Below are 25,339 nucleotides of genomic sequence, written 5' to 3' on the forward strand. Positions count from 1 at the left end.
CATGACGTGGCTGTCTTCCTTGAATCCTTCAGGGCTTTTGCTTAAATGTTACTTCCTCAGCAAGACTTTCCTTGACTACTCTATTTAAAATTACAACACAGCCTTCTTCTCCCTCACCTCTTACACTGTTTTTTTGTCTCTCTCTCTCTCTTTGTTTCCTACATTATCTTTCTCCATAGCAATTACCATCACCTGCTATATTCTATGTTTAATTTTCTTGTGTATTATCTATATTACTAAGGTACATAGAATATAAGATTCATGAGGGTAGAGATTTGTCTGTTTGGTTACTTGTTGTATTAGAAGCATCTGGAAGAATGCTGGTCTTTAGTGAGCACTTAAAAAAATCTTTGTTAAATGATAAATTGGATTGTAAATTGCAAAAGATCAGTCTTCTAGCTTTATATTTAGTTTTATTTGTTCTGATTCACACAATGCAATTTGTAAGAACTTGAAGGGCATAGGGAAAAATGGAATAAGTAACATCTTCTATATGTGTTGGGTATTTTACTTACCCTCTATAATCCTTACTATAATCCAAGTACTTTGTTCAAAGAACCACAGCTAGAAAGTAGCAGAGTAAGGATGTGAACTAGTTCTGGCTGGCTCCAAAGTCACTGCCTTTTCTTTGGAAGCCTGGTGCACACCACATAATAGTAAGTCAGTTAGAGCTCTTTAAAATAAATGATGTTGCATAAATCAGGTGTAATTAGAAACTGAGTGCCAAAAACATTTGTTTAAAAAAAAAACTGAAATTAGCTCCCCAGAAAAATAAGCAGCAACCCCAATAGTTTTGGAAAACCAAAACTATTTAGAGCCAAACCCTCTTGGCTTAAGTGCCTGGACCTCCAAGTTAACTAGTTTAAAAGGGAAAACATGTATCTGGATGCATATTTTTACATATTTGCTGAAAATACATTGTGTACAATGTGAACTCAACAAAGGCAAATGGATTCATTCTTGATCCTAAAAAGAGGCAAGAACTTCTTACCATTGCTTTTTAATGTTTTCTTATTGCAGTCCAAGAAGCAGTAATTGATTGTATTTTTAAAACAAGCCAGATTTTATTAAAATCCTTTTTTACTGTGTCTTTTTTCTGATCTCTTTTTGTCTAGTTATGCAAATGCAAATTGTCTCATTTTTAATTCAGTTCCATATATTTATGGAGAAAACATATGATGCAATAAGCACTAGAGAAGGTGGTTAGCAGGCCCAGACAAACTCCCTGCCCTCAAGCGGCTCACAGCCAAGCAGCAGCACCCACTGATCAGGGAAACAATATGTTCTATCACCATCTTCTAGATGTTGCATTATCACTAATCCAGAATTTATGTAAAAGACCATAATGATTAATTTAACTCTGTTTTTCTTACTTTAGCAAAAGATAATTTGATGCTCTGCTTTTTTAGGCAATCACAGTATCTGGAGGTTAGAAATATTTGTGGGATTATATATTCCAGTTATTTGTCCAGACAAGCATCCTTTCTATAGTATCTGCTTGAATACCTCTGGTAACTGAGAATTACTTCTTATTAAAGAGTAATTGTTTTGTTTTTATGAAGGTCTAAGAGTTTGAACATTATTATTTACATTGAATCATTTTTTTCTATGACATTCATATTCATCTTAGATGTGTCCTCTTGAGTCACAAGAGCCTGTTGTACATCCAGGCCCTCTTCAGCATGACAGCTTGTTCAATACTGTGCCTCTTTGAAATCTTCTGTTATTCATTTCTTTTATTGAGTATCTAGTTTGTGCAAGGCATTCTTTATGAACTTCAAGAGTTACAAAGAGGAGGACACCATGGACTTACCTCAAGGCAGTTACATAAAAACAACAAATGGTGTATTAAAAACAGGGCTATTTAGCTTGAAAAAGTAAAAGGACATAACCAGACAGAAGGATCTGTAAGTATTTATGGGAAGTGCAGTATCTGAGATTTAAAACTGCTATTGCCTCATCCGGTTAAATTGGTAATATAGTGAATTTCAGGTCATGAAAACAGCATAAACAATAGCTTAGAAGTATTGGATCAGGGTGCAGGTTTAGGAAAACTTGAAAAAATTACTTTGTCTTTACGATAAGATACTGGTAGGAGTCAACAGGGGATAAGACTGGAAACGAAGGAAATTTGGAGTGTCCTTTAAATGTCAGGGAGAGGAATTTGTACTTTATATGGATGGAGAATGATTGATGTTTCTTGGATGAGGGTGACAAATATAATGCTATTCTTTCATTAAGATTAACCTGAAAGTAGTTTCAGGGGTAAGTAAAAGCAAAGAAAAATGTATATAGATGTATGCATTAGGAAGTTAATACTATATACTACTTTTCTACTTTAAGTATAATAGAAATTCAGAAAATGAAGAAGAAATATTTTAAAGTTTTCAAGAGCAACTGCACCTGAAGAATTGATACAACAGTAAAAGGCAAATAAATGAATATTGAACTTTCTGGGTGGTGAAATAAGTTAGAGAAACAAAAACAAACATATCTGTGTATATGTGCACATGTGCATATGTGTGGAGTGGGCATGTGAGGTGGAGAGGCAGTGAGGATAGTAGTCTGCATTTAGGTTAAGGACATATGTTTGGAAATCTAAGTTAAGCTCAAACTATGGTGTTGCCATAAATGTATACAGTCACTTATAAAGTTCTGTATAACTGAAACAACAACAAAATCAGAAACCTAGAATTATTCTGGTGTCATGACACATAAATTATCCTGAAAGAAAAGAAAGTCTACTCAGTGAAAAGAACAAGAATGCTCCTGAATAAATACAGGGTTACAGCTGTTAATTCATCAGTGACTTACTGAACAGTTTATCTCAAGTGAGTACTACCCTAGATACTGTGGAAACTACAAAGATGGGATAAGATTAGGAAGATGAGATAATCGAGAGATAGGCTTTACATGAATAACTTCAATAAAAGGTTGAAATGACAAACAGCACTAAGGTGTCTCTGAAAAAAGGAAAAGAAACCAGCATTTAGTAAGCATCTACTACGTCCCAGTCATAGTGCTTAGCTCTTTCTTATAAATTTATTTCATAAAACTCAAAATGAGCCTTCATTTCTACTGATGAGAACACTGATGTTCAGAGAGTTTAAGTCATTCTAGTGGAAGTCAAGCTAATCCCACAATAGCCAGATTATGAAGGGGAGACTGAGTTATTCCTAGTGGGCCACCAGTTTGCTTAATAGCAGTGGACCTAGGATATTCTACACATATCTTAGGTATAGATGGGGAACCCAATGACTTAAAAAATCAGATATATTTCACATTACCCTTCTCAACTTGGTATCAGTGGTACATTTCCCACTCTTGAGGGAAAATGGGATAATGAAGTGTACTTAGAATTTGAATCAGACACATGTGAATTTAAATGCTGGCTCTGCCCAGCCATGTCAGGTGACACAGCCTACATAAGCCTGGATCACCACCACATTAAAGCCAAAATACTACTTCCTTCACAAAATATTGAAAGAATTAAGTGTGGAAACTAATAGCAAGAACGAGGTTGAGTGCCAGAATTTAGGTCATGTTAACATGACATGAACAAAGCAATCCATGGTCTTTTATGCTCTCATTCTCTCATCTGTAGTTCTCTCTCTCTCTGAGGCACACACATGCACACACATACACATACAGAAGTATGCACACATTTTGTATCTAGGACACTTTGGAATGTAGCTATTTTCTGAGCATTATTTTTCATTCCAAAGACCTTCTGCTCCTGGCTCTGCCTGCTTTTTCTCTCCTGGGGAAGATGCCCAGACATTCAGATCTATGATCCCACTTAAGAGTCTAGAGGCTGCTTTTTCCTCCCTATAAAAGAGAATGAGGGCTAAGTGGTACAGTTTTAGGTAGCAGTCCTCAATGAAACAGAAGGAATGAAGAAAATTAAGCTGGAAATATTCAGGCATTTGGAACACATGGAAATGTCGCACTCCCATGGGGTAGACCATACCTTAGGAAATTTTCTTCCTTACCTGACTGTTAAGATCCAGAAATGGAATTCTGTCATTCTTGCATGATCCATCTGTCAAAAACAAACTGCTGTATAATCAGATTAGAGTGACCTTACAGTTGATAAGTTATTGAGGCAAGGTCGGATGTGAATATGCATTTAATACATCTGAAGATTAAGAAAGTATATAGAAATGAGTTGCCACTCTACCTGCAAAAAAATAAAAAATGCTTGTATAGGCGTATCTCATACATAATTTATTTTTCTCAGGAAAATTTGATGAAAGTGATTATCTTCACATTGAATAATATTTCCCAGAGATCATGATAACATTGGAGTGCATTTCTGTTAAAGAAAAACAAAATGTATTTTAAAAAGCAACAGTCATTTAAAGGAATACATATACCTTTATAAAGAATATTGCTCAACATAATGTGAATATAAAATATTAAAAATAAGTTTTTTTAAAGTATTGTAACTAAAACTAGCATTTAAAGAAAAAATGACAGTTTAAGTGAACAGTACATACTGAGCCTGTCTTTTACTTTCTATTATGCTCTGTTTCTAATCTGTAGTGAGAAAATATGTAAGTCTGTTTGTTCAGAACTTTCTCCCTCTTATGGAAATTGTTAGTTACAGAAATGAGCTAGTGGATCAAGGTTAAAGAGAGAAGGATATGCAAAAACACAATGACAATCAAAAAGTTCATGAGAAAATAGACTCAAACTTATACATTAAGGAAACCAGAAAATAAGTCTTCAGGTAATATTTAGCAAATCTTTCCTTAGCTTATGTTCCTAGCATTACTCTAATGTACTGAAAGAAACCAAAAATTACAGTTGTAAAAATAGGATTAAAAGATCACTTTCAGAAAAAGATGCATTAGTCTTTCTCGGCTTTTTTAACTCTTGGGTACAAAATCCTCTAAGTTTTTTGAGCACTTATCTATAATAACTAATTTTTTTTGAAGTATAGTCAGTTTACAATGTTGTGTTAATTTCTGGTGTACAGCATAGTGATTCAGTTACATATATATTTAATATTCTTTTTCATTATAAGGTATTACAAGATATTGAGTATAGTTCCATGTACTATACAGTAGTACTTTGTTTTTTTATCTATTTATATATGGTAATTAGTATCTGCAAATCCTGAACTCCCAATTTATCCCTCCCTACCTCCTTCCCCCTCCCCAGTAACCGTAAGCTTTCTTTTTCTATGTAAGTGAGTCTGTGTCTGTTTTATAAATAAGTTTACTTGTGTCATTTTTTTAGATTCCACATATAAGTGATATATGGTATTTTTCTTTCTCTTTCTAGCATACTTCACTTAGTATGACAACCTCCAGGTCCATCCATTTTGCTGCAAATGGCATTATTTTATTCTTTTTTATGGCTCAGTAATATTCCATTAATCATTAATTATAATATAAACTATTTTATGTAATTATTTCTTTATCTATATGATGTAATAAACTAATAATTTTCTTAGTATAAATTTAACTATAGAGTAATTATTATTATAAATGTGAATCTTTGTGGAAAGAAATGAGAGTCATACACTATTTATTACTACTTATCTTTGTTTTGTTATTGACCTTTCATATAATTGTTAACTACTTTTTTTGTAGGTGTCATCATGTGTAATAACATGGCTTAGTTTTTCTTCTATATTTTAATTTAGAAAATTCATGCTTCTCTTCTATAAGTGAGAAAAATTAAAAAGAAGGCCTTGAAAGGGAAACAGAAATGTTATCAGAATTTAGAAATCCAATTCTTAATATTCTTTCCTTTACAATAACTTAAAATAATATTGCTTGCCTTTCCTATTATTTATGGATCTTCCAAATACTGTGTCTGGCCTTAAAAGTTACAATACAAAATCTTCTGTCTGAAAAATGACAGAACTGAATGAAATTTAAAAGCCATGTGATGTATACCATTTAACATTCTCATAAAATATCAGTGTGGTATTAACAAGGGTAGAGCAAATGCAAGAAAAACTAATGTGCATGATGACTTGTGAAAACCTCTTCCTGGGAAGAAACAAGAGACTATAATTCTTACCTATGCTTCACAAAAGTCTTTTTGAGATGGAAAAAATATTCAGGTGTTGCTCATCATGTGTCTGGGATGTTTGGGTAAAATATTTTGTATTCACCTTTTAAAATATCCTAATACACATTCACTGGCTAGGATCAATGGGAGAGAAAGGGGTGATCCTACAACTAATATAAATACATGTTATCTTGTGTGTTCCTGATAGTGAATGATTCCAGAAAAAGGATTAAGAAGCATTGCATAATGGTTAGAACATGGATTCTGAGCCAGAGAGCATGAGTTCAAATCCTGACTCTACCACTTCCAGTTGTGAGAATTTATGCATGTTGCAACCTCTTGGTGCCTCAGTTTCCTCATGTTGTAAATGAGAATGATCACACTATCTACTTCATCACAGTCTTATAAGAATTAAATGATTTTATAGTTCTTAAAATAGTCCTTGACAAGAAGTAAGTACTATGTATTAGTATTATAGTTAATCTCCCCCCAAAACATTTGGCAAATCACTCTGTAAATCTTTTACTCCTTAGTTTACTTTTTTGAATTAGAATCTTTCATATAACAAGTTAGCCTATTTTTAGCATATCTGTAAAGACCAGAATATTCAGATACAAGCACGACTTGCTTTTTTATAAATTGTGCTTTGCTTTTTTGCCAATTCTTTTTACAAATTGAAAGTTTGTGGCAACCCTGTGTCAAGCAAGTCTATCATCACCGTTTTCCAGCAGCCTTTCCTCACTTCCTGTTTCTGTGTCAAAATTCGGTAATTTTCAAAATATTTCAAACTTTTTCGTTATTATGATATATGTTATGGCAATCTGTGATCAGTGATCTTTGATATTACTCTTGCAAAACGATTATGACTCACTGAAGGCTCAGATGATTAAAATTTTTAGTATTTTTTCAATAAGTATGTTTAAATTAAGGTATGTACTTTTTTTAGACATAATGCTATTGCACACTTACACTACAGTATAGCGTAAACAAAACTTTTATACACACTAGGAAACCAAAAGATTCAACTCACTTTATTGCAGTAGTCTGGAACCAAACCTGAAATACCTTCAAAGCTTGTGTTCATCTGATAAATGAACTTAATGCTCACCATAGAGATTTGTGAAATATTTTATTACAGTATGACAACTTATTTTGAGGAAGTAATCTTCTAAATATCTTACCTGGTTTCCAAGATGGTATACATGGACAATAATGAAAATTTACCAAATGAAAATGATGAAGCTAGAATATATGTTATATATATGTGTGTGTGTGTGTGTGTGAGTATGTGTGTGTGTGTATATATATATATATATACTCTCTGTGCTCACGCTCATATATATATATACTCTCCGAATACTGAGGCACTGCAAATATGACCACTATGTGACTAGAGTGCACACTTGTTTGCTTGTTTGTTTTTGTTAACCAGCATCAATCCCCTCTTATTCCAGTAATAGCACCACAACTCTGCATTTGAGGAATGTTTCTGTACCACCACCACAACCCTGACCGTTCATAGGTCTCAGTAAGATTTCTTCCTAGTTTCAGGATGAGGCATTTGGCTTAGGAGAAATCAATCAAACCACAAAGCATGGTATCACCCTGGACAGAGTAGTTACTTCAGGGATGGGCATGTGACCCAGCTGGAACCAGTGAGATGCAATGAGAGTTTTTCTGTGTCTTTGTTCCTATTAGATTTGTCTGGGAGGTTGGGAGGCCAGAGATGCTATAGCATCTTACTACAATAAAGAAAGAAAACCTATCACCATGGAAGTCAGAGCTATAGGATACAGTATAACTAGGTGCTGGTAACATTAGTTGGGCTTCTGAATCATTCCATGCCTAAAGCTAGCCTTAGACAATAAACCTTGACAATAAACTCCCATGTTCCTTTTCTTTCTTTCTTTCTTTCTTTCTTTTTCTTTCTTTCTCAAGCCATTTTGGGTCATTCTTTTGCTTTTATAACAAAAAGACTTACTAGAATGACAAAAAAAATCTTTTTGGCTGTATCTTCTTCTTGCTCATTTCAAATAAATACATTTTCTAAAGAAAATGGTAAAGCTAGAAAATATGCAAAAATTTGTATTGATTTAATAATTATGACTATTTCTGATTATAATTGGTGCCACTGCTTGATTTTTATTTAGTTCTTATTTTAGGCTTTAGTTGCACAAACAGGTGTTTTTATTTTTGTGTTTTTTGTTTATGACTGAGTAAAGCTCACAGATTTTTGGTGTCTGAGTTTGAATCCTGCCTATATGATCTTAGCTTTTCCTAACCTCAGAGTACTTCCTTTCTTTGGTTTTCAAATAAGGATCACAAAAGTGTTTATCTGATAGGGTTGCAGGAGAATGAAAGGATACAGTGCATGCAGACTCAGCCTAGTCAGTGACTGGCACATAGTACACCCTCAGATCTTAACTATGTTATTAATCTAAGGACTGGCATTTAGTATCCCACTGGCTTTCAGGTTTTTTTTTTTCCTGGTCACTTTTCAGTCATTTGAATTAGAGATAATATAAGATTGATGTACCATCAGTTTAATTTTATTTCTAGGGAAAGTTAACTTGGATAGCACAAAAGCTATCTCTTTGTTGAACTAGCAAAGCCCTTTAATGGATTTCAGATACTCTGGGGTAGGTCTAATGTTAAACTCCATGTGTGTAAGACTTTCATTAATGTAACTGATGTTTTATGAATTTTTATTTTTAATGCTTCATTATTTACTTTCTTTTTACTTTTAATTTGAATTGTTTGTATCGATTCAATGACTTCTGGGTTAGCAAATTAAAAGCATGAACAGAAGAATTATCGGTTAACAAAATTAATAATTGAAATCAGCAAAGTCTTAACGTTCTATTCTAAAAGGCTGTAGATCAGAGCTCCATTGCTGAGAGCTTTGGGCTGCTTCAAAAATGCCTGTGTGTGTACACTGAGAGGTTTCTCTTCACAGTTCCTCCGCCCTCTAGTGGTAGTTATAGTAATGCCATTTTGTAGTCCCCGCACAGGAAATGCCTGTTCTTACTTCAGCTACCAGAATCCTTTTACAGGAAGTTAGGTGTGGTCTTTGAAGGAGAATTAAAAAAAAAAAAAAAAAAAAAAGATAAAAAGAAAAAAAGCATGATGGAATTTTAGCTGCAGTCTTCTTGGTGCCAGCTTATCAATCCTAAACTCTTGGTGTAAAAGATTCTGCAGGGGTAATGTTTTAATATTCTTATTATGCTTATTCTCTGTGATGCTTCTCTACCTTTACAGTAAAAATCCTTGGGGGAATCTGCAGAGGACCACTTTCATTTTGAAGCTGCTGGCTGCATGTTTTAGCATGTCTCTTCTGTTAGAGCATCCAGGCATGGCAGGTCCCTTCCTGAAGTGTACAGGGACCTTCTTCATGCATATGCCTGTCGCTAGGCTTAAGGGTCTCTGGGGATGGGTGAGGAAAATGAGGGATGTTTTGGTGGTACTGTGATACTGAGAGGGCAGTCTGCTAGCTGGTGGCTGAAAGGTCCTGGTCTACTTCAAAAAGAAAAATGGAAATGGTACAGTAACTTATGTTATTTTAAATTTCCCTGTTTGATTTGGCATATGCTGCAGAAATGCTCTGGATATGAATGAATTTTACTCTTAGAAAATGCACTTCCTATAATTAAATGGTAATTCTCATTCCTGTAGGGTAGGGGTTAAAATGGATTGTTATTTTAAAAAGAAGGAAAAATAAATAAGTGATTGTACACAGATGGCATTCAGGAGTCAAGATTTTAGTTGTATTATTTCAAAAAACATAGAGACTCCTGCCACTGGTTCAGAGATAACATTTGGAATAACTGGTGTGCTCTGTTGAGTTATATATGTTAGTCCAGTAAAATATGATTAGAATACAGTAAGACTCCACTTATGTTATCACAAAGACCAACATAATTGGAGTTCACTTAAAAGATAAACTATCTTAAACTTAGATAATTTTTTCCAAGTCCAAATCTACTTGGTGATTTTTTAAGAAATGGGCACTATTTGAGAAAATGAGCTATCTCTACAGTATTTCCTAAGGTACTGAAAATTTGTTAATTTAAGAAGCAATTACACTAGCTAGCAGCAGGTTACTAAACCAGGGGGTCCAAGCTCCAGACCTCTGACGTGGGTGACTTCCTGCCTGGTTTGGCAGGAGCTGGATCCCTTCCTGTGCAGCTTCCTAGCAGTTCCAAACGCAATCGGGCATCCCCTGCTCCTTCCCGCTCCCTTGCTTTCAGGCAGTATCTACCTATCTTTCCACAGCCTGGCATTTTAGGATTTCCAGAGCTCTTTACCAGGTGCGTTGATTCTGAATAAGCTCTTAAAGGTGGAAAAGTAGGCCAAAGGGAACATGGAAAAAAATGGAGAGGTACATGCAAGAGCCTCACACAGCCCAGATTCTACAATTTTGGGTGATTATTCATCTCTTGTTATGGATCTCTGATATATTTTCAGAGAGGATGCTGAAAAAGATGGCTGCCAAAATATTCACACAAGTGAAAGAGCAAGCACAAATCAGTATCCTCCATTTCTGAGCTTTGAATTGGATATTTTCACTTAAAACATTTTGGGAGTGGGAGATTAGATTACCTCATAGACACCTACTGAATGTGAAAGACAGATCTCCATGCAAGCAGATGAATGCATGCATGAGAATCCCCTGAACGCCAAGTGCAGCTTCCTTAGTAAAATATTGCAGATAGCTTGGTTTATATATTTTATCTCAATACCGTGTAATTGCCACAGTCACCTTTTATCCTAATGACCACTGCTTTTTTTTCTCTGTTTCTCTCTTGTTTCCAAAGCACTTTCTTATGCAAGGAGCTAAACAGTGATTAAAGGAGCAGGATGAAAAGATGGCACAGTCAGTGCTGGTACCGCCAGGACCTGACAGCTTCCGCTTCTTTACCCGGGAATCCCTTGCTGCTATTGAACAACGCATTGCAGAAGAGAAAGCTAAGAGACCCAAACAGGAGCGCAAAGATGAGGATGATGAGAATGGCCCAAAGCCAAATAGTGACTTGGAAGCAGGAAAATCCCTTCCATTTATTTATGGAGACATCCCTCCAGAGATGGTGTCAGAACCGTTGGAGGACCTGGACCCGTACTATATCAATAAGAAAGTGAGTACTTAGTCAAGTTGCCTTTACTTCCCCTACTTCTTAATTAGTCCCTGGCTAGTCCCGGGGATGTGTGGTGAAGAATATTGTGCCTCCTTCTCTCTGTCTGAAGTATCACTAGGGCACTGGATGGGCTTAACCATGTAATGGCCTTGTTATCCTAGAAATCTTTTGGAAGCACCCATTTGAACCCGTGTCTGGGACAGGCAGAGAACTGAAAGGCATTCTGCAGTTGGGGAAATGAGAAAGGGCAAAAGTCTATTCCCCTTACAGTGTGGGGAAGCAAAAAGTGAAGATGAAGAGACTGTTTTTTACGCATTAAAAAAATTATTTCCACGAGTAGTGTCCAAATTCCTCTTTACAATCTCCAGCTCTACCTAAGGTACTTTTATCTTCAGTAGGTTTATTCCTTCATACCATAAACTCTACCCATTCCATGGCTCTTCTCCGAAAGAAATAAAAGCGGATGAGTTTTAAGTGCCTAAAAAAGAATTTGGTCAAACAACACGTCTGGAAAACCCTGAAGTTCTTGTGAGAAGATTTTTATCTAACTGAAGTAGTCAGAGTCTCATTTTTGAGGTCTTTGTGAATTATAAATACAGCTTTAAAATACTGATATTAAAGCTTGATAAAGATGCTAAGAATTCCTATGGCACTGACTACAAATTTTCTTTATTTTCTTGTTTAAATACTCATGTCACTTACTAAATTTAGGAGAGTTTATAGCGCTTAGAAAGAAAGCACATAGCATCATGTCATACATTGGCAATTAGTATATTATTATATTATTTTATATTATTTTATAAGGCATTATTTCTAAAAAATGGTCTCACTTTTCTCTTAAAATGTTCTTAATTCTTAATTTTAATAATAATTCTGTTTAATGTGTTTGTTTTCTTTTTCAGACATTTATAGTATTGAATAAAGGGAAAGCAATCTCTCGATTCAGTGCCACCCCTGCCCTATACATTTTAACTCCCTTCAATCCTATTAGAAAATTAGCTATTAAGATTTTGGTACATTCATATCCTTTTTTCAAATAGTCACTAATATGATTTTGCTCTTTGGCTGACTTATTGAGTTGGGAATTTTTCAAAAATACATGTAGTTGGCAATGTTATGAGCTTTTTTCCTCCTCTTACTCAACAGTTAGCATATTGCAAAATGGAATCATAGGTAAGTGAACCACTTTTCCCCATCTTCTGAGTATTTCTTCTCTATCTGACTCATTACTCCTTTCTTTCTTCTTTCCTCCTCTGCTTCCTTCTGAATTGCCTGCTACATCCAAGATTTCTCCATTAATTTTGATAGTATCACCAGGCTCTCCTTTTAGAAGTCTTCAAATTTTACAATGTTATATAATGGGTAAACTCCATGAGCTAATTTTCTTTACTACTTTTATATTTGGAAAATATATGCATAATTTGAATTACACAATTTTATATCTTTTTGGTCTGAAGTTTACTCCTTTCTGCTTTTCATCTGAGTGTTTGAAAGCTTTGAGTTAGCAAATGTTACAGTTATGACTGTATACACATTAGCCTTTCAAATATTTCTTCAAATTCTTTTCCCAGCAGCACTCCCATTAATTTTCTATTTTCTTTTTCTTTCTTTTTTTGTCAGTTGTTCCTATCTTTTATTCAAGTCACAGGTCCTGCTACAATTATCTCTTTCCAAAGGCTTAATGTCTGTTTTTCCATATACATCCTCATTTCATGCTTCATTATCCTCATGAAGTATCTACTTCCTTGAAATGGGACTGATGACACCTTGGTGGGATGTGGTAATTTGATTTACTTCTGGAAGTTAAATAGAGTAGTTGTGAATGAGAAGTTTTATTCCAGTCCATGGACAGTGGTTTGACTGACAGCCAGCCCTGGAAAAACCAAGGAAGCAAAGGTTTGGAAGACTGGGGTTGTGCCAGGCAGGGGCATTTCTAAGAAGAGCACAGAAGCCTTGGGATAAGGGACTGATTTGAATCAGAAACCAAAGGTAAGGAAGGGGAAACTGAAATTTAAACAAAGTCTCAGATAAGACAACTATAAATTTTGTTTTCCTAATTGGAAAGAGTCATTGCCTGCAATTTACAACATGGTCAGCCCAGGGCCTGGCTTTAAGGCTTACAATATGAAAGCTTGCTCCCCCTAGCAAGCCCAGAAAATATTTGAATTGAATATGGTAGGGAATTAGATAAGATAAGGAATTCAAGAGATAGAATAAGCTTGGTACAGGGAACTCATCACAGTTCTGGGTGGAGGGGCTGTAAGGCATATCCCCAGACTTGCCTGGCAATGTGGCAAGTGATGTGTTTAGAAGCATGGCATTCTGGAATTTAGTTTCCTTTTAATCTTTAGGTCATTCTACTCTCGTCCCTCCTCAGTTTTGCATAAACATCAACGTATTTTAATTTCATTTTATGTTTTAAGATTTAATAATTTCTTGTGAATTATTTTAAGCAATAATGATTCCTTACTTCTGTTTTTCAAGTAAGAAAACCCGAAAAAAATGTCTTAGAGTTAGCTTTAGGAATGAATAATAAAACAGATTTAGATTTGGGTCTCCTGAACTATAAATTATGGTCCATTAGTCTGTTTGTGTATTTAAATCTGTGCACTGAATAAATCTTTCCATTAATTATTCATTATATTTAAAAATAATTGTACATCCCTATGTAAACACAATTTATATATGAAATTATGTGGAAAATTCAGAGTTAGCCCAATGCTTTGTTTGTAGTCAATACTGGGCGAGTATATATTGAATAAAAAGTGACGAATGAGACAGAGGTTGGAGAATCAGATACAAAACAAAATGGAAAGTTTGAATAGGTCAGAAAAATCTATTTTGTTTGGGATCTGAATGATAAGATAAAATTAAGAAAGCCTAATATTAAAGAAAAAGGCAGGTTTTTGTTTTGTTTTAAAACTTTTGTAGGGAGATAATATATATTTTTTGAAAATCTCATGAAAGCTATCATCTCTACTACAAAAAATTCTAAAGGTTAGGGAACCCTTGAACCCTAACTTACAACCCTCTGGGAAGAGACTCACAGTAGTAGAGGACAAGGGAAGTTTTAGAAGTTCTGATCCGAGACTCTGAGGACTGAGTTTATGGTGGGAGCTCCCTAGGAATCAAGATATAATTTGAATTTGAGGGTTTGTGCTTGCTTCCCAGAAAGAAAAAAAAACTTCCAGTGGTCAAAAGTTGTTAAGAGGTCTGCAGTGCAAGTTGAGATGGGAAGGCAGCCAGGTTTGCCAAACTGAACAATTGGCTCTCCTAGAAGCTTACAAAGGGCTTACAGCTACATATTTCTTCCAATGTAGAATAGATTTTTTAAAATCTCTGACTGCCTGAATTAAATTATATTTCAGGTATCGCACCTTGTAGTAGAAATATGAAAAAAGGCAGGTGGACTAATAGTCTAAGATAGACAGTTCTTCAGTCTATTGGTGATAATGCACATTTGACTGGAGATCCTAGTAAACTTTAATGTAAATAATACAGCTTGTAGAGGATTTCCCCAGTGATTTGGTCTTATTTCTCATAATGCAAATCGTAGGCTCAAGTCACTGTTTTCTGACTTCAAGCCCAGTGCCTTTTGCTATAAGTTTAAAATGCTTGGAGTTAGTAAAGGTGGGCTTCGGACACAGTTAAGGGGTCATTGTGTATTTATTATCATTAGTTTATAATCATGAAAATGGCCGTTCACAATAAAGAAATTTGTATTTTAACTCTAGACTGGTATCTCTATTTGCAACTAAAATCCTGACTTGTTTCTTAAAAAGCTATTATATTCATTAGGAGCTGTTGCATATCAAATTAGCTTTGTTCCTTGATTTTGGCAGAAAAATCTTATGCTTACTATATTTTCGCCAGGGTATATTTTGAAAACTGAAAATGTTTTTGATGTGCCTACTATCTTGTTTTGATAGTTAAATAAAATATGGTTATATTTTCTGATGGTAAACAAGTCAAAAATAGTCCATATTCCTAAAATTCCCTATTAGAATTTTAAATGTGTTTCATGTCAGCTTTTATTATTTTAGCTTAATATACACTCTCCTGTATTTTGCATTTGTTATTCATTCACTTGTTCATTTGCAGATGTTTATTGAGTACCTACTGTGTGGCAGACATTCTTCTAGACACTGGGATACAACGTTGTGCCAAACATAGTCCCTACTCTCATGTAGTTACATCCATGTGTATGTGTGTGTTTGAGAGGAGAAAATAATAAAAATAAATCAGCTAGTGTCAGCTAGTGATAAGGGCTATTAAGAAAAATAGAACAGTGTAAAAAAAGAAGTGTGGCAATGTACTGTTTTAGATCATATAATCGGGGAAGTCCTCTCTGAAAAGAAAGCATTTGAGTAGAGTTCCAAAGGAAGTGAGGGAGTGAGACATAGAAAGGAAAAAGGGGAGTAGCAACTGTGAAGGCAAAGTATGAAGTGGAAGTATGTTCAAGAATCAGCATGGAACCCAGAGGAGAAGTGGAAAAGGCAGGGAGTAGGAGGGGATGAGGTCAGTGAGAGCAGAGGTCAGGACTGAAGTTGTAGGCTATGGTGAGGACACCAAGTTTACACTGAATGAGATGGGGAGAGATGACTGAAGGGTTTTCAGCACAAGAATGTCATCACCTGGCTCAAATCTATAAAAGATCACTCTGGCTGCTGGGTAGAGAATAGACTGACTGGGGGCAAACGGTGGAAGCAAGAAGATAGATTGGGGACTTACTGCCATTATTAAGGCAGGGGATGCTGATGGCTTGGACTATGGTGGAAACAATAAGGGTACAAATATCATCAAATTTAGATGTGTTTTTCAGAACTGCTGACAGGATGTGCTGAGCAATTAGATGTGGGGTGTGAGGGAATGAACAGAGCTAAGGATGACTCCAAGAGTTTAGTCTGGTCAAGAAAGAAAAATGCAGTTGCTTGAGCTTGGGACAACTTCAGGTGCAGCGATATACTGGGTAAAATCAAGAGCTTGGATTTGGGGGAGAGTATAGCTCAGTGGTAGAGTGGGTGCTCAGCATACACGAGGTCCTGGGTTCAGTCCCCAGCACCTCCATTAAAAAGTAAATACATAAATAAGCCTAATTACCTCTCCTCCTAAATAAATAAATAAATAAATAAATAAATAAATAAATAAATAAATAAATAAATAAAAACTACCACTTTAAAAAATAAAAAGAAGAGTTTAAACCTGAGCATACTTTTTTGAAGTGACTATTATTCAGTGGGGGAATTGAAGAGTTAAATGTAATGCAAGTTTGGAGTTCAGGAAAGAGTTGGGCTAGAGGTATAACTTTGAGAGATGTTAGTGTACAGATTGTATTTAAAGCGATGGCAAAGATCTGAAACACTCCAAATCACACAATAATGCAGAACTGCCTATCATTCACACAGAATAGGAAAATAAAAAAAACAGCTTTTGGTGTCAGGAAACCTGATTGCAAACACCACCTCTGAGATCTACTTTCTGGCTCTATGACCTTGGGCCAAGTTACTCCAACTTTTTGAATCTCAGTTTCTCCATCTATAAAATTGCAATCATAATTTACAAATCAGTAATAATAAATATATGTAACTACCTGACACCATAACTAGCACTTAGTAGGAACTTAATAAATGGTAGCTAAGACAGCTATTGTTGGCAGTAGTAGTTACAATTCTAGCAGCAGCTGCTGCTGCGAGATTAGCAAAGGAAAACTCTCATATTGTTTAAGGAATTCCACAAAGAAGTCTTACAAATCACTACTTTCTTGAGGCTTGATTTTGCAAACAGAATGCTTATACAGCACTAGAGTTAGGAGCTGTTAAATGACAGAAGCATAATGTGGTCAGTCCCAACCTTCTCAATTTGCGATGAGTTCTTTGAAGTCCAGACATGTTTAGTCTTTCTCTAAGGCTACATTTTATTTAAGTGGCAGAGCTAAAACTTCAGACTAGGTTTTTGATTCTCAGCTCAATATGCTTTGCAATTTCCACCTAACAGAAGAAAACTGATTTCTAAACCCTCAGATATAAATAATGTACTAGGGCATTACCAATATCTGTCTGTGCATTTCAAAGGTTATTTTCAGTGGCTCCAATTTACTAATTCATTAAATAAGAAGTGAGCTTATCCCAAAATTATATGATATATGTAGAAATCAAAAACATCACGGTTTTCCATGCAAGAATTACATAGATCTGTGGGAAAGGAGGGTAAACAACTTATGATTTCTATTTCTCCTGCTTCCAATGCTCAAAAGTTATCACATATTATCACATAGTTAGGAGTTTGTTAATAACAAAATTAAACAACTCAAGAGTTAACTCTCTCTCTATATATATATGTATGTATGTATATGACATTTAGTCAATATTTCTGCTGTCTCACACATATGCACCAATGTGTAAAAAGAGGCCTATCTACTTTGCTTTGAATTCTCTGTTTTTATGTTAGAAAACATCTTACATAAAACTATATTCTACCTCTAGTTCATATACATATTTAGTTAAAATTTTCTCTGCAACTTCTCTGAATATTATATATTATTGCAAAGTCCTTGAACAGAACAAACAATGGCTTTCCCTTTCTTAAGAATAATAAAGAAATGCCCTACATTTTTATAATTAATAAATGATTAATAGTAATAAAAATAACTGTATCCTCTAAGGAAAGTATTAATAGTATTATCTTCATTTACATAAGAAAACTGAGCCTTAAAGAATTAACTTGCTGAAGCCCAAGGTGCTATTGTGCAAAGCTTTTTACTGAAAATAACTTTTAATCTGAGTACTAGAGAAAAAGTATGACTTGGCTAAAGTGAAGTAGAGAGCATTTCCTGGAAAAAGAATTGATATTTGTGAGGACCTTGACATGAGTAAGAACATGTTTCATTTCATGACCTAAAACAATTATAATAATATTGGACTGGGAGAGTGGAATGAAGAGTAAAGAAGATGAAATTGGAGAAGTAGACAGGAGTTAGATCTCCTAAACTCTTCACTCTTTGTTAAGATATTTGATCATCATCCTAAGAGTAGAGGAAAGTTATTGAAATGGTCCAAATTACATTTACAAAGATCATTTTGGTACAGTGTGAAAAAAATTGAAAGGAACCAGACATGGATTTAGAGAGGCCAGTTTGAATGAAATTGCTGTAATCTAGGTTAGATTTGATGGACACTTGGACTATGTAGTGATATGAGGATTGGAAAAGAAAGTGCACTGAGTCTAGGGATAGCAGGTAGAATTGACAGTATTTGGTGTTGAGTTGATTGTGGAGGTTTAGGGAAGAGAAAAATGTGAGATTGCTCCTAGGTTCCTGGCTGGATCATGAGACATTTTCTGTGATACAGAGATGTTCAAAGGAGCAGTATTTAAGGGGAGCAGAGAGATAAAATGAAAATATTTTTAGTTTAGTTTTAGAATACAAAAAAATTTGAGGTGTTGATGAGATACGTATACATAAGTGCAGATATAATATGGACAATTGGGTGTGTGGAGTTCAGAAGAGAGGTCTAGCCTGGAAAGAAATACTTGAGATCAGTGGATATGTAAATGGTACTTGGAGCTGTTTGTTGATGAGCTCTACTAGGATAAATATAGCAGAAGAGGGGGAAATGGCTTGGATATCCTATGCCCTTCTTTTAAAAAAGGGAAATATTTCAAAGGATACCAAAAAAGTGTTGCCCTGAGGCATGAAAAATCAAAGGATTGGGACCTCAAGAAAACAAAAGTAAGAGAGTGTAATGAAAGGGAGAAGAATAATTGCTTGTCAAATGCTGCTGAGAGAGCAAACCAAATAAGAACTCAAAATTATCCTTCTGTTTTCAGTGAACATGAAGTTGTTTGTCATATTCTAGAAAGAAAACTGGTTGGCTGAGAATGTGAGAGAAAAATGAGGGAAATTAAAGAAAAACATATCTTTCAAGAAGTTTGACTGTGAAATGGAAAAGAAAAGTGGGGCTGTGAGTAGTTACAAGATTGTGGATTACAGGAAAGTATTCTCTTTTATTTCCTCCAATATAAGAGAGGCTTAAGCAAGTTTGTGTTGATAGGGAAACGTGGATTAACTGGGAGTTACTAAAGATAAGAGAAGGAAGAGAGAAGAGATTTCTGAAGTGTTCTGGACCAGTGGGAGGTGTCCAGAGTATGGGTAGAGGGATTGAAAACTACCCTCGTTGAAACAGGAAGGAAAGGATCCCAGCACAGAAAGGTTTGTCAGTTTGGGAGTGGGAAGTAAAGATGTGGCAGTCTGATGCTATCTCTTCTCTCAGTGAAGTAGGAAATAAGGTCATCAGTTTGAAATGGGGAAGGAAGGAGGAGATGAGATGAGAGTTGGAAATATTTGAAATTATCTTTGCAGAGTAGGAAGTACAGTGAAGTGGAGAAATTTAAGACTGTGCATGTTTGAGGCTGGGAACCTTGTATTTTGAATGGTGCCACTCTGCCATGGGGAGTTACAGGGCCTAGCAGGCTAACAGACACAGACACAAAGGGTCTTCTAGCTTTATATACTAATAGAAAGTCATCTTTAATTTTATCTTATTTTGTGTTTGTTTCTAGCAATAAAGGAAAAACATGTGTTTCTTCTTTGAAATGGTGTTTTTCTGTGTTCTCTAGGTTGTAGTGCCCTCACGTGGCTGATCCACATCATTCACTTACGACTTTTCATGTGGATGCATTTGAACAAGCTGAGAATTAAGCATATGCCTTATATCACTGCTAGTCAAAATGAAAAATCAATGATTGCTTTGACTAAAGTCAGCTGTAGGTGCAAATAAATTTCCTCTATAGATTAACACAACATTGGCTATTCACTGTTGTATTTTACTGCACTTAAAATCATGCTGATATTTTGCTATGTGTAAGTAATGTGAAGATTTATAATAAAAATAAAGAGCAAGATGGGATATTAATAGCATTTATTCACTGTAATTTTTATTGTTTCTAAATCCAGATTGAGTAAGGCTCTTGTTTTGCATAACTACAACAAATCCTTTTTGTGATTTTTATTAAACATGAAAAAAAATTATTTCAACTATCTGACTATTGAATGTTTTCTTAAAGAGTTTTTGTTGCTGTTTTTCAACATAAAAGAGAGTGAAGGGCATTGACTATGTCTGCAAAGGCAAAGTGGTGTAAAGTGAAACAAACCACATGTTGGTTTTAAGTAGTGTCCTCTCTGATTCAGGAAATTAGGAAAGCAATTTATTGAGTATCTACCATGTACAAGGCACATTAAATTGTAGTAGCTGTAACATATTTTAACTAATTTGATCCTGAAAGAAATCCTGTGAAATGGTATTTTCTCACTTTTATAACAAAGTGAACCAAAGCTTAGGGAAATTAATAAGTAATTGGGCCACAGTTACAATCCCAAGAAATGCCAGTACTAACACCAGCCATCTTATCTTTCTATTCAGAATTTAATGAGCAATTACTGTATATTATATATTCCACTTAGAATCTTACTGAAGATGTTCCACCTAAGAAACCCTTAGGATGGAGTTACAACGCATTCAGTTACACTCAGCTCTTCGAATCCAGGGGTTTTATATCCACAGGTTCTGCACCCGCAGATTCAGTCAGCAGTAGACGTTGTACAATGTTCAGGATCCGTGGTTGGTTGAATCGAGGATGTAAAACCTACAGCTATAGAGGGCCCTGTGGGCCCTGAGCATCCACAAATTTTGGTATCCGCTGGGTCCTGGAACCAGTCTCCCACGGATACTGAGAGATGGTTGAATTCTCTTGTTCAATTTTTGTCAGTTTCATACATGCTGAGCTTACACGTTAGTCGCCGTTCAAAAAAAAAAAAAAAAAACCTTAAATCAATAAATTACTTACCAGTGAACCAATTTCTTTGCATTTAATGTTTTTCATGACTAAAAACACATAAATAGCATCACAATAGTTGATGGTTTGGCCTGACATGGCTTGGATATGAATTTGTTAAAATTACAGAAATGGAAAAAGCAAACTCAATAATAAAATAATAGGAGCATAAAACTGCTAACTTCATGGTGGTGAAAGATATGATGGTGTATGAAAGTGAAATTTTCCAGTGAACTTTGTTTTCCTTGACGATATTCTTCTACTTTATTCAATGTGCTCATTATGTGCACTATTCTTACCAACTGTGTGTTTATGACCATGAGTAACCCTCCAGACTGGACAAAGAATGTGGAGTAAGTAGAAGATTTTAAAAAAGTCATTCAATATTGTTGTCCATTTATCTTTCATATTGTGCGTCTAACATCTTGAAACCTCATCAGGGTTTCTTTAGCAAATCATACTAGCTACTTCATACCATTTAGACAATGATTCAAGTTCATTTTAACCACTAATTTTCTGTAGGACAAAGCTTGCACTGGCTCATTCGGTTGCTCAAAGTACTGCACTGATTTGACTGCAGTACTTGTGGTCCTTTATCTTCCTTTTGAGTCTTATACTCTTTTGAAGATCATCAGTGATTGCTAATGCATGATGATAAAAATTATACCTAGTTTTCATGTTCTTTTCCTCATGACTATCACCTTTCTATGTTTTATTAGTAATGTATATCATGGCTCTTAAAGATGCATGTTTTATTAAATAAAAATCCTTCATTTATTTTTGTATTAATAACTATTTGCTTAAATCAGACCAAAAGCCAGTGTATTTCAGATAGTATCTTCATATAAAACCATATTATTTGGGTCTTCAAATTAATTAATGTAGCAAGTACAATACTCATTTAGTTACAGTCAATGAGAATGTCTCTCAGAATGTAATGTTTCTTTTTTCCTTAAACTCTACCTAAGCTCCACATCATAGAGAGACTGATACAGAACAATATGGAAGCCTTTAATTTGTATTTGTTGTTTAAGTCTCCTTTAAGATATGTACATGTAAATTACCTACTAGATCTTTAATGTGGGCTTGGCTATTTTCTCTCAGGTACACCTTTACAGGAATTTATACTTTTGAATCACTTATAAAAATACTTGCAAGGGGATTTTGTTTAGAAGATTTCACATTTCTACGAGATCCATGGAATTGGTTGGATTTCACTGTCATTACTTTTGCGTAAGTATCTTAATACATTTTCTATCTGGGAAGAGTAAATCATTGGCGGGTGCCAACACTGTATTTCTCCTTGGTGGCTTCCCTTAACAGATCAAGCATTTTTCTTAGTTATCATGTGAATTTAGGATATTTTTCTTCCAATCAAATTATGCACTTTGGAGAAATTAAGGACTATCATAGTAAATTATATGGCTTTGATTTCTGTTAGAACTGTAAAGCAATAAAATAAGTTTCCCAAGTAATAGAGATTATGATTGATGATAATGCCATTTTTCTCTTAATTGGGAAATCTGATGGCAACACTCTTTGAAGTTGAAAAGGTCTTGATAAAAGACCGACTTAGATTTCCCTAAATTCTGAATAACTCTGATTTAATTCTACAGGTATGTAACAGAATTTGTAAACCTAGGCAATGTTTCAGCTCTTCGAACTTTCAGAGTCTTGAGAGCTTTGAAAACTATTTCTGTAATTCCAGGTAAGAAGAAACTGGTATAAGGTGGTAGGCCCCTTATATCTCCAACTGTTTCTTGTGTTCTGTTATTGTGTTTGTGTGTGAACTCCCTATTACAGATATGTGACAGAGTTTGTGGACCTGGGCAATGTCTCAGCGTTGAGAACATTCAGAGTTCTCCGAGCATTGAAAACAATTTCAGTCATTCCAGGTGAGAGCTAGGTTAAACACCGAGGCTGAGTTTAGCAGCATTGGTGCTACAATCACAGCTTTTGTGTGTACGCCTTGTTGCTTGTCACCTATTGCAAAAAAATTTGTAAAAAAGAAAGAATCAGTACATCATATTTTGGATGGATTTGATTCTTTGTTTTTACTAGTTGCTTTCTTTAAAATTAATTGTTCTAAATCAGCCTTTGAGTTTAACAAGTTTTTGCATGAGGCATTTGCAGTAACAGGCTACATGGTTTGCGTCCTGTAACATCAAGCTTTCTGCATAGAAGCTACACTATAAGGCATTCAAACTGAAGCAAATTTGACCAGTTAGGTGTAAAACTGGTAATTTTCTTAACTGCAGGTAAATGAAAAAGCAAGGGATAGCATGAGTGCTGCATGGGGCTCAGTTTTCAGATGTCTTCCTTTTTTAACCCATACTCAAGCTTGCAGAATTCACAAAAATATAACCTCATAATTCAGTTACTTCAAGATTTCTTACTATTTTATTCATATAGATTTTTCTAAAAATCAATAAGAGGTTAGGGAGTAAGACATCTGCAAATAAAAGCAAAATATTTACACAAGGTTAATGTTTAAGCATGAATAACAAAACCATTTCTTTTGCTCTAAGGAATATTTGGAAATACACGTTTGGTTTATTTCCATTCACAGTTTTCTAATGAACATACAAATTCTGCTTTCATTCATTTTCACCAGCTAGCAGGCTTTTCATAAAAATGTTATCCAATCACAAACATTAAACTAATATTGTTGGCATTCTGCATGACATCTTTATTTTTCAGGACAAGCTCATGATGTTTTTGTCTGTAAAGTAGCTTTTGCATAATATATTTATATTCCTCCCTTTGATTTTATTTATAGGTCTGAAGACCATTGTGGGGGCCCTAATTCAATCGGTGAAGAAGCTCTCAGACGTAATGATCCTGACTGTGTTCTGTCTGAGCGTGTTTGCCCTAATAGGATTACAGCTGTTTATGGGCAACCTGAGAAATAAATGTTTGCAGTGGCCCCCAGATAATTCTTCCTTGGAAATAAACATCACCTCCTTTTTTAATAACTCATTGGATGGGAATGGTACCACTTTCAATAGGACAGTGAGCATGTTTAACTGGGATGACTATATTGAAGATAAAAGTAAGATATACTCTTTCAACCATTAAGTTGTTTAGTCCTTTAAATATTAAAAATATATATATAATGAAAATTGTCTCAATTTTGGTATGAACAAGATTACTTAGACCAATTTAAGATAACTTAATACATGTGATACAGAAATCAAATGATATCTTACTCACTTTTCCTTATCTGTCAGTCAACATAATAAAAGTTACCATTTGGAAATGTTTTATTTTCCAAAACCAGTGTTGAAAGCAATACAATATAATGCTACATAAACAAAAATATTTATTTGGTAGGCATTAATCAGTTTTCAGTCATCTTAATAAATAAATCAGTAGTTTGAACTATTCAGTGCATTTTGCCGAAATGGATTGTTAAGAAGACTCAGGAAGAATAATCTGGCCCTATGTGCTTGACTCAGTATATGTACTGAGTGCATATGATATATTTGGAAATAGAAAAACCATTCACCAGGATGAAATCTGAATTGGTGTACTCATCAGAAAGTTAAGCAACCTCAATCCAGCAAGCCACTTATTGATAAGAGAAAGTGTAAACTCAAAACCTAACCCTGTAATATTCTTACTCTAGTTTATCTCTGTGGTAGCAGTAATTGTGTGAGAGTTGTTTATCAGTATAGTTTGATTTTTATTGTAGGGATAGACATCAGAATATACTTACGTTGTACTTTACTATAATTTCTTATCATTGAAGCCAGCCCCTGTCATTGGCATGTCCAAGTCCCTCCCTTTTTATGCACAATTAGCTAGCCAACTTCCACTGGTCTCTTGATTATCAGTACTCCACTGGGATACTTAGTCTGTGGTATCTGCTGTGGTTTTTAGAACCATATGAAATGTTATCACTTCTCACATTATATTAATTTTTTTTAAATTGAAGTATAATCCATTTACAACGTTGTGTTGTTTCCATTGTACAGTATAGTGATTCAGTTATACATATATATGTATTTCCGTATTTTTTCTTTATAGGCTGTTACAAAGTATTGAATATAGTTCCCTGTGCTTTACAGTAGGACCTTGTTTACCTTACTAATGTTTTAAGAATTAGTGTTCTTATGAAGATTTATACTAGACAGATAAGATTCACTGGATAAATGAATAAATAAAACAAATGATTTCATTATTTATGGGGTTTCCAATACATCAATATTATAAATTGACAGCACAATGGACAATCTTTGCACATGAATTTTTTTCTATTTCTGATTGTTTCCTTCAGATATATTTTAATTAATAGAATTTTGGGGAATGAAAAGGTATGACCAATTTAAGGCTAGTGACACATACTATCA

General features: G+C 34.7%; 1 protein-coding gene across 12 annotated transcripts in view; it reads left to right on the top strand.

Moving 5' to 3' along the window:
* Positions 1 to 10,852: 10,852 nt before the first annotated feature.
* Positions 10,853 to 25,339, top strand: part of LOC105081961 (sodium channel protein type 2 subunit alpha) — an 81,675-nt gene continuing 67,188 nt past the window's right edge. For 6 of the 12 annotated variants that reach the window (XM_074363805.1, XM_074363803.1, XM_074363810.1 and 3 more), the window contains exons 1-6: positions 10,853 to 11,159; positions 12,062 to 12,180; positions 21,251 to 21,340; positions 22,092 to 22,220; positions 22,791 to 22,882; positions 23,767 to 24,039. In XM_074363805.1, coding sequence (XP_074219906.1) covers positions 10,893 to 11,159; positions 12,062 to 12,180; positions 21,251 to 21,340; positions 22,092 to 22,220; positions 22,791 to 22,882; positions 23,767 to 24,039 — 970 coding nt within the window. In that variant the 5' untranslated portion in view covers positions 10,853 to 10,892. Of the gene's footprint in view, positions 11,160 to 12,061; positions 12,181 to 21,250; positions 21,341 to 22,091; positions 22,221 to 22,603; positions 22,696 to 22,790; positions 22,883 to 23,766; positions 24,040 to 25,339 lie in introns of all 12 variants that reach the window. The other 6 variants (XM_074363804.1, XM_074363809.1, XM_074363813.1 and 3 more) reach the window with 2 other exon arrangements.

This window comes from Camelus bactrianus, chromosome 5, assembly GCF_048773025.1.
Source record: "Camelus bactrianus isolate YW-2024 breed Bactrian camel chromosome 5, ASM4877302v1, whole genome shotgun sequence".
In the NCBI taxonomy this organism is placed as follows: domain Eukaryota; kingdom Metazoa; phylum Chordata; class Mammalia; order Artiodactyla; family Camelidae; genus Camelus; species Camelus bactrianus.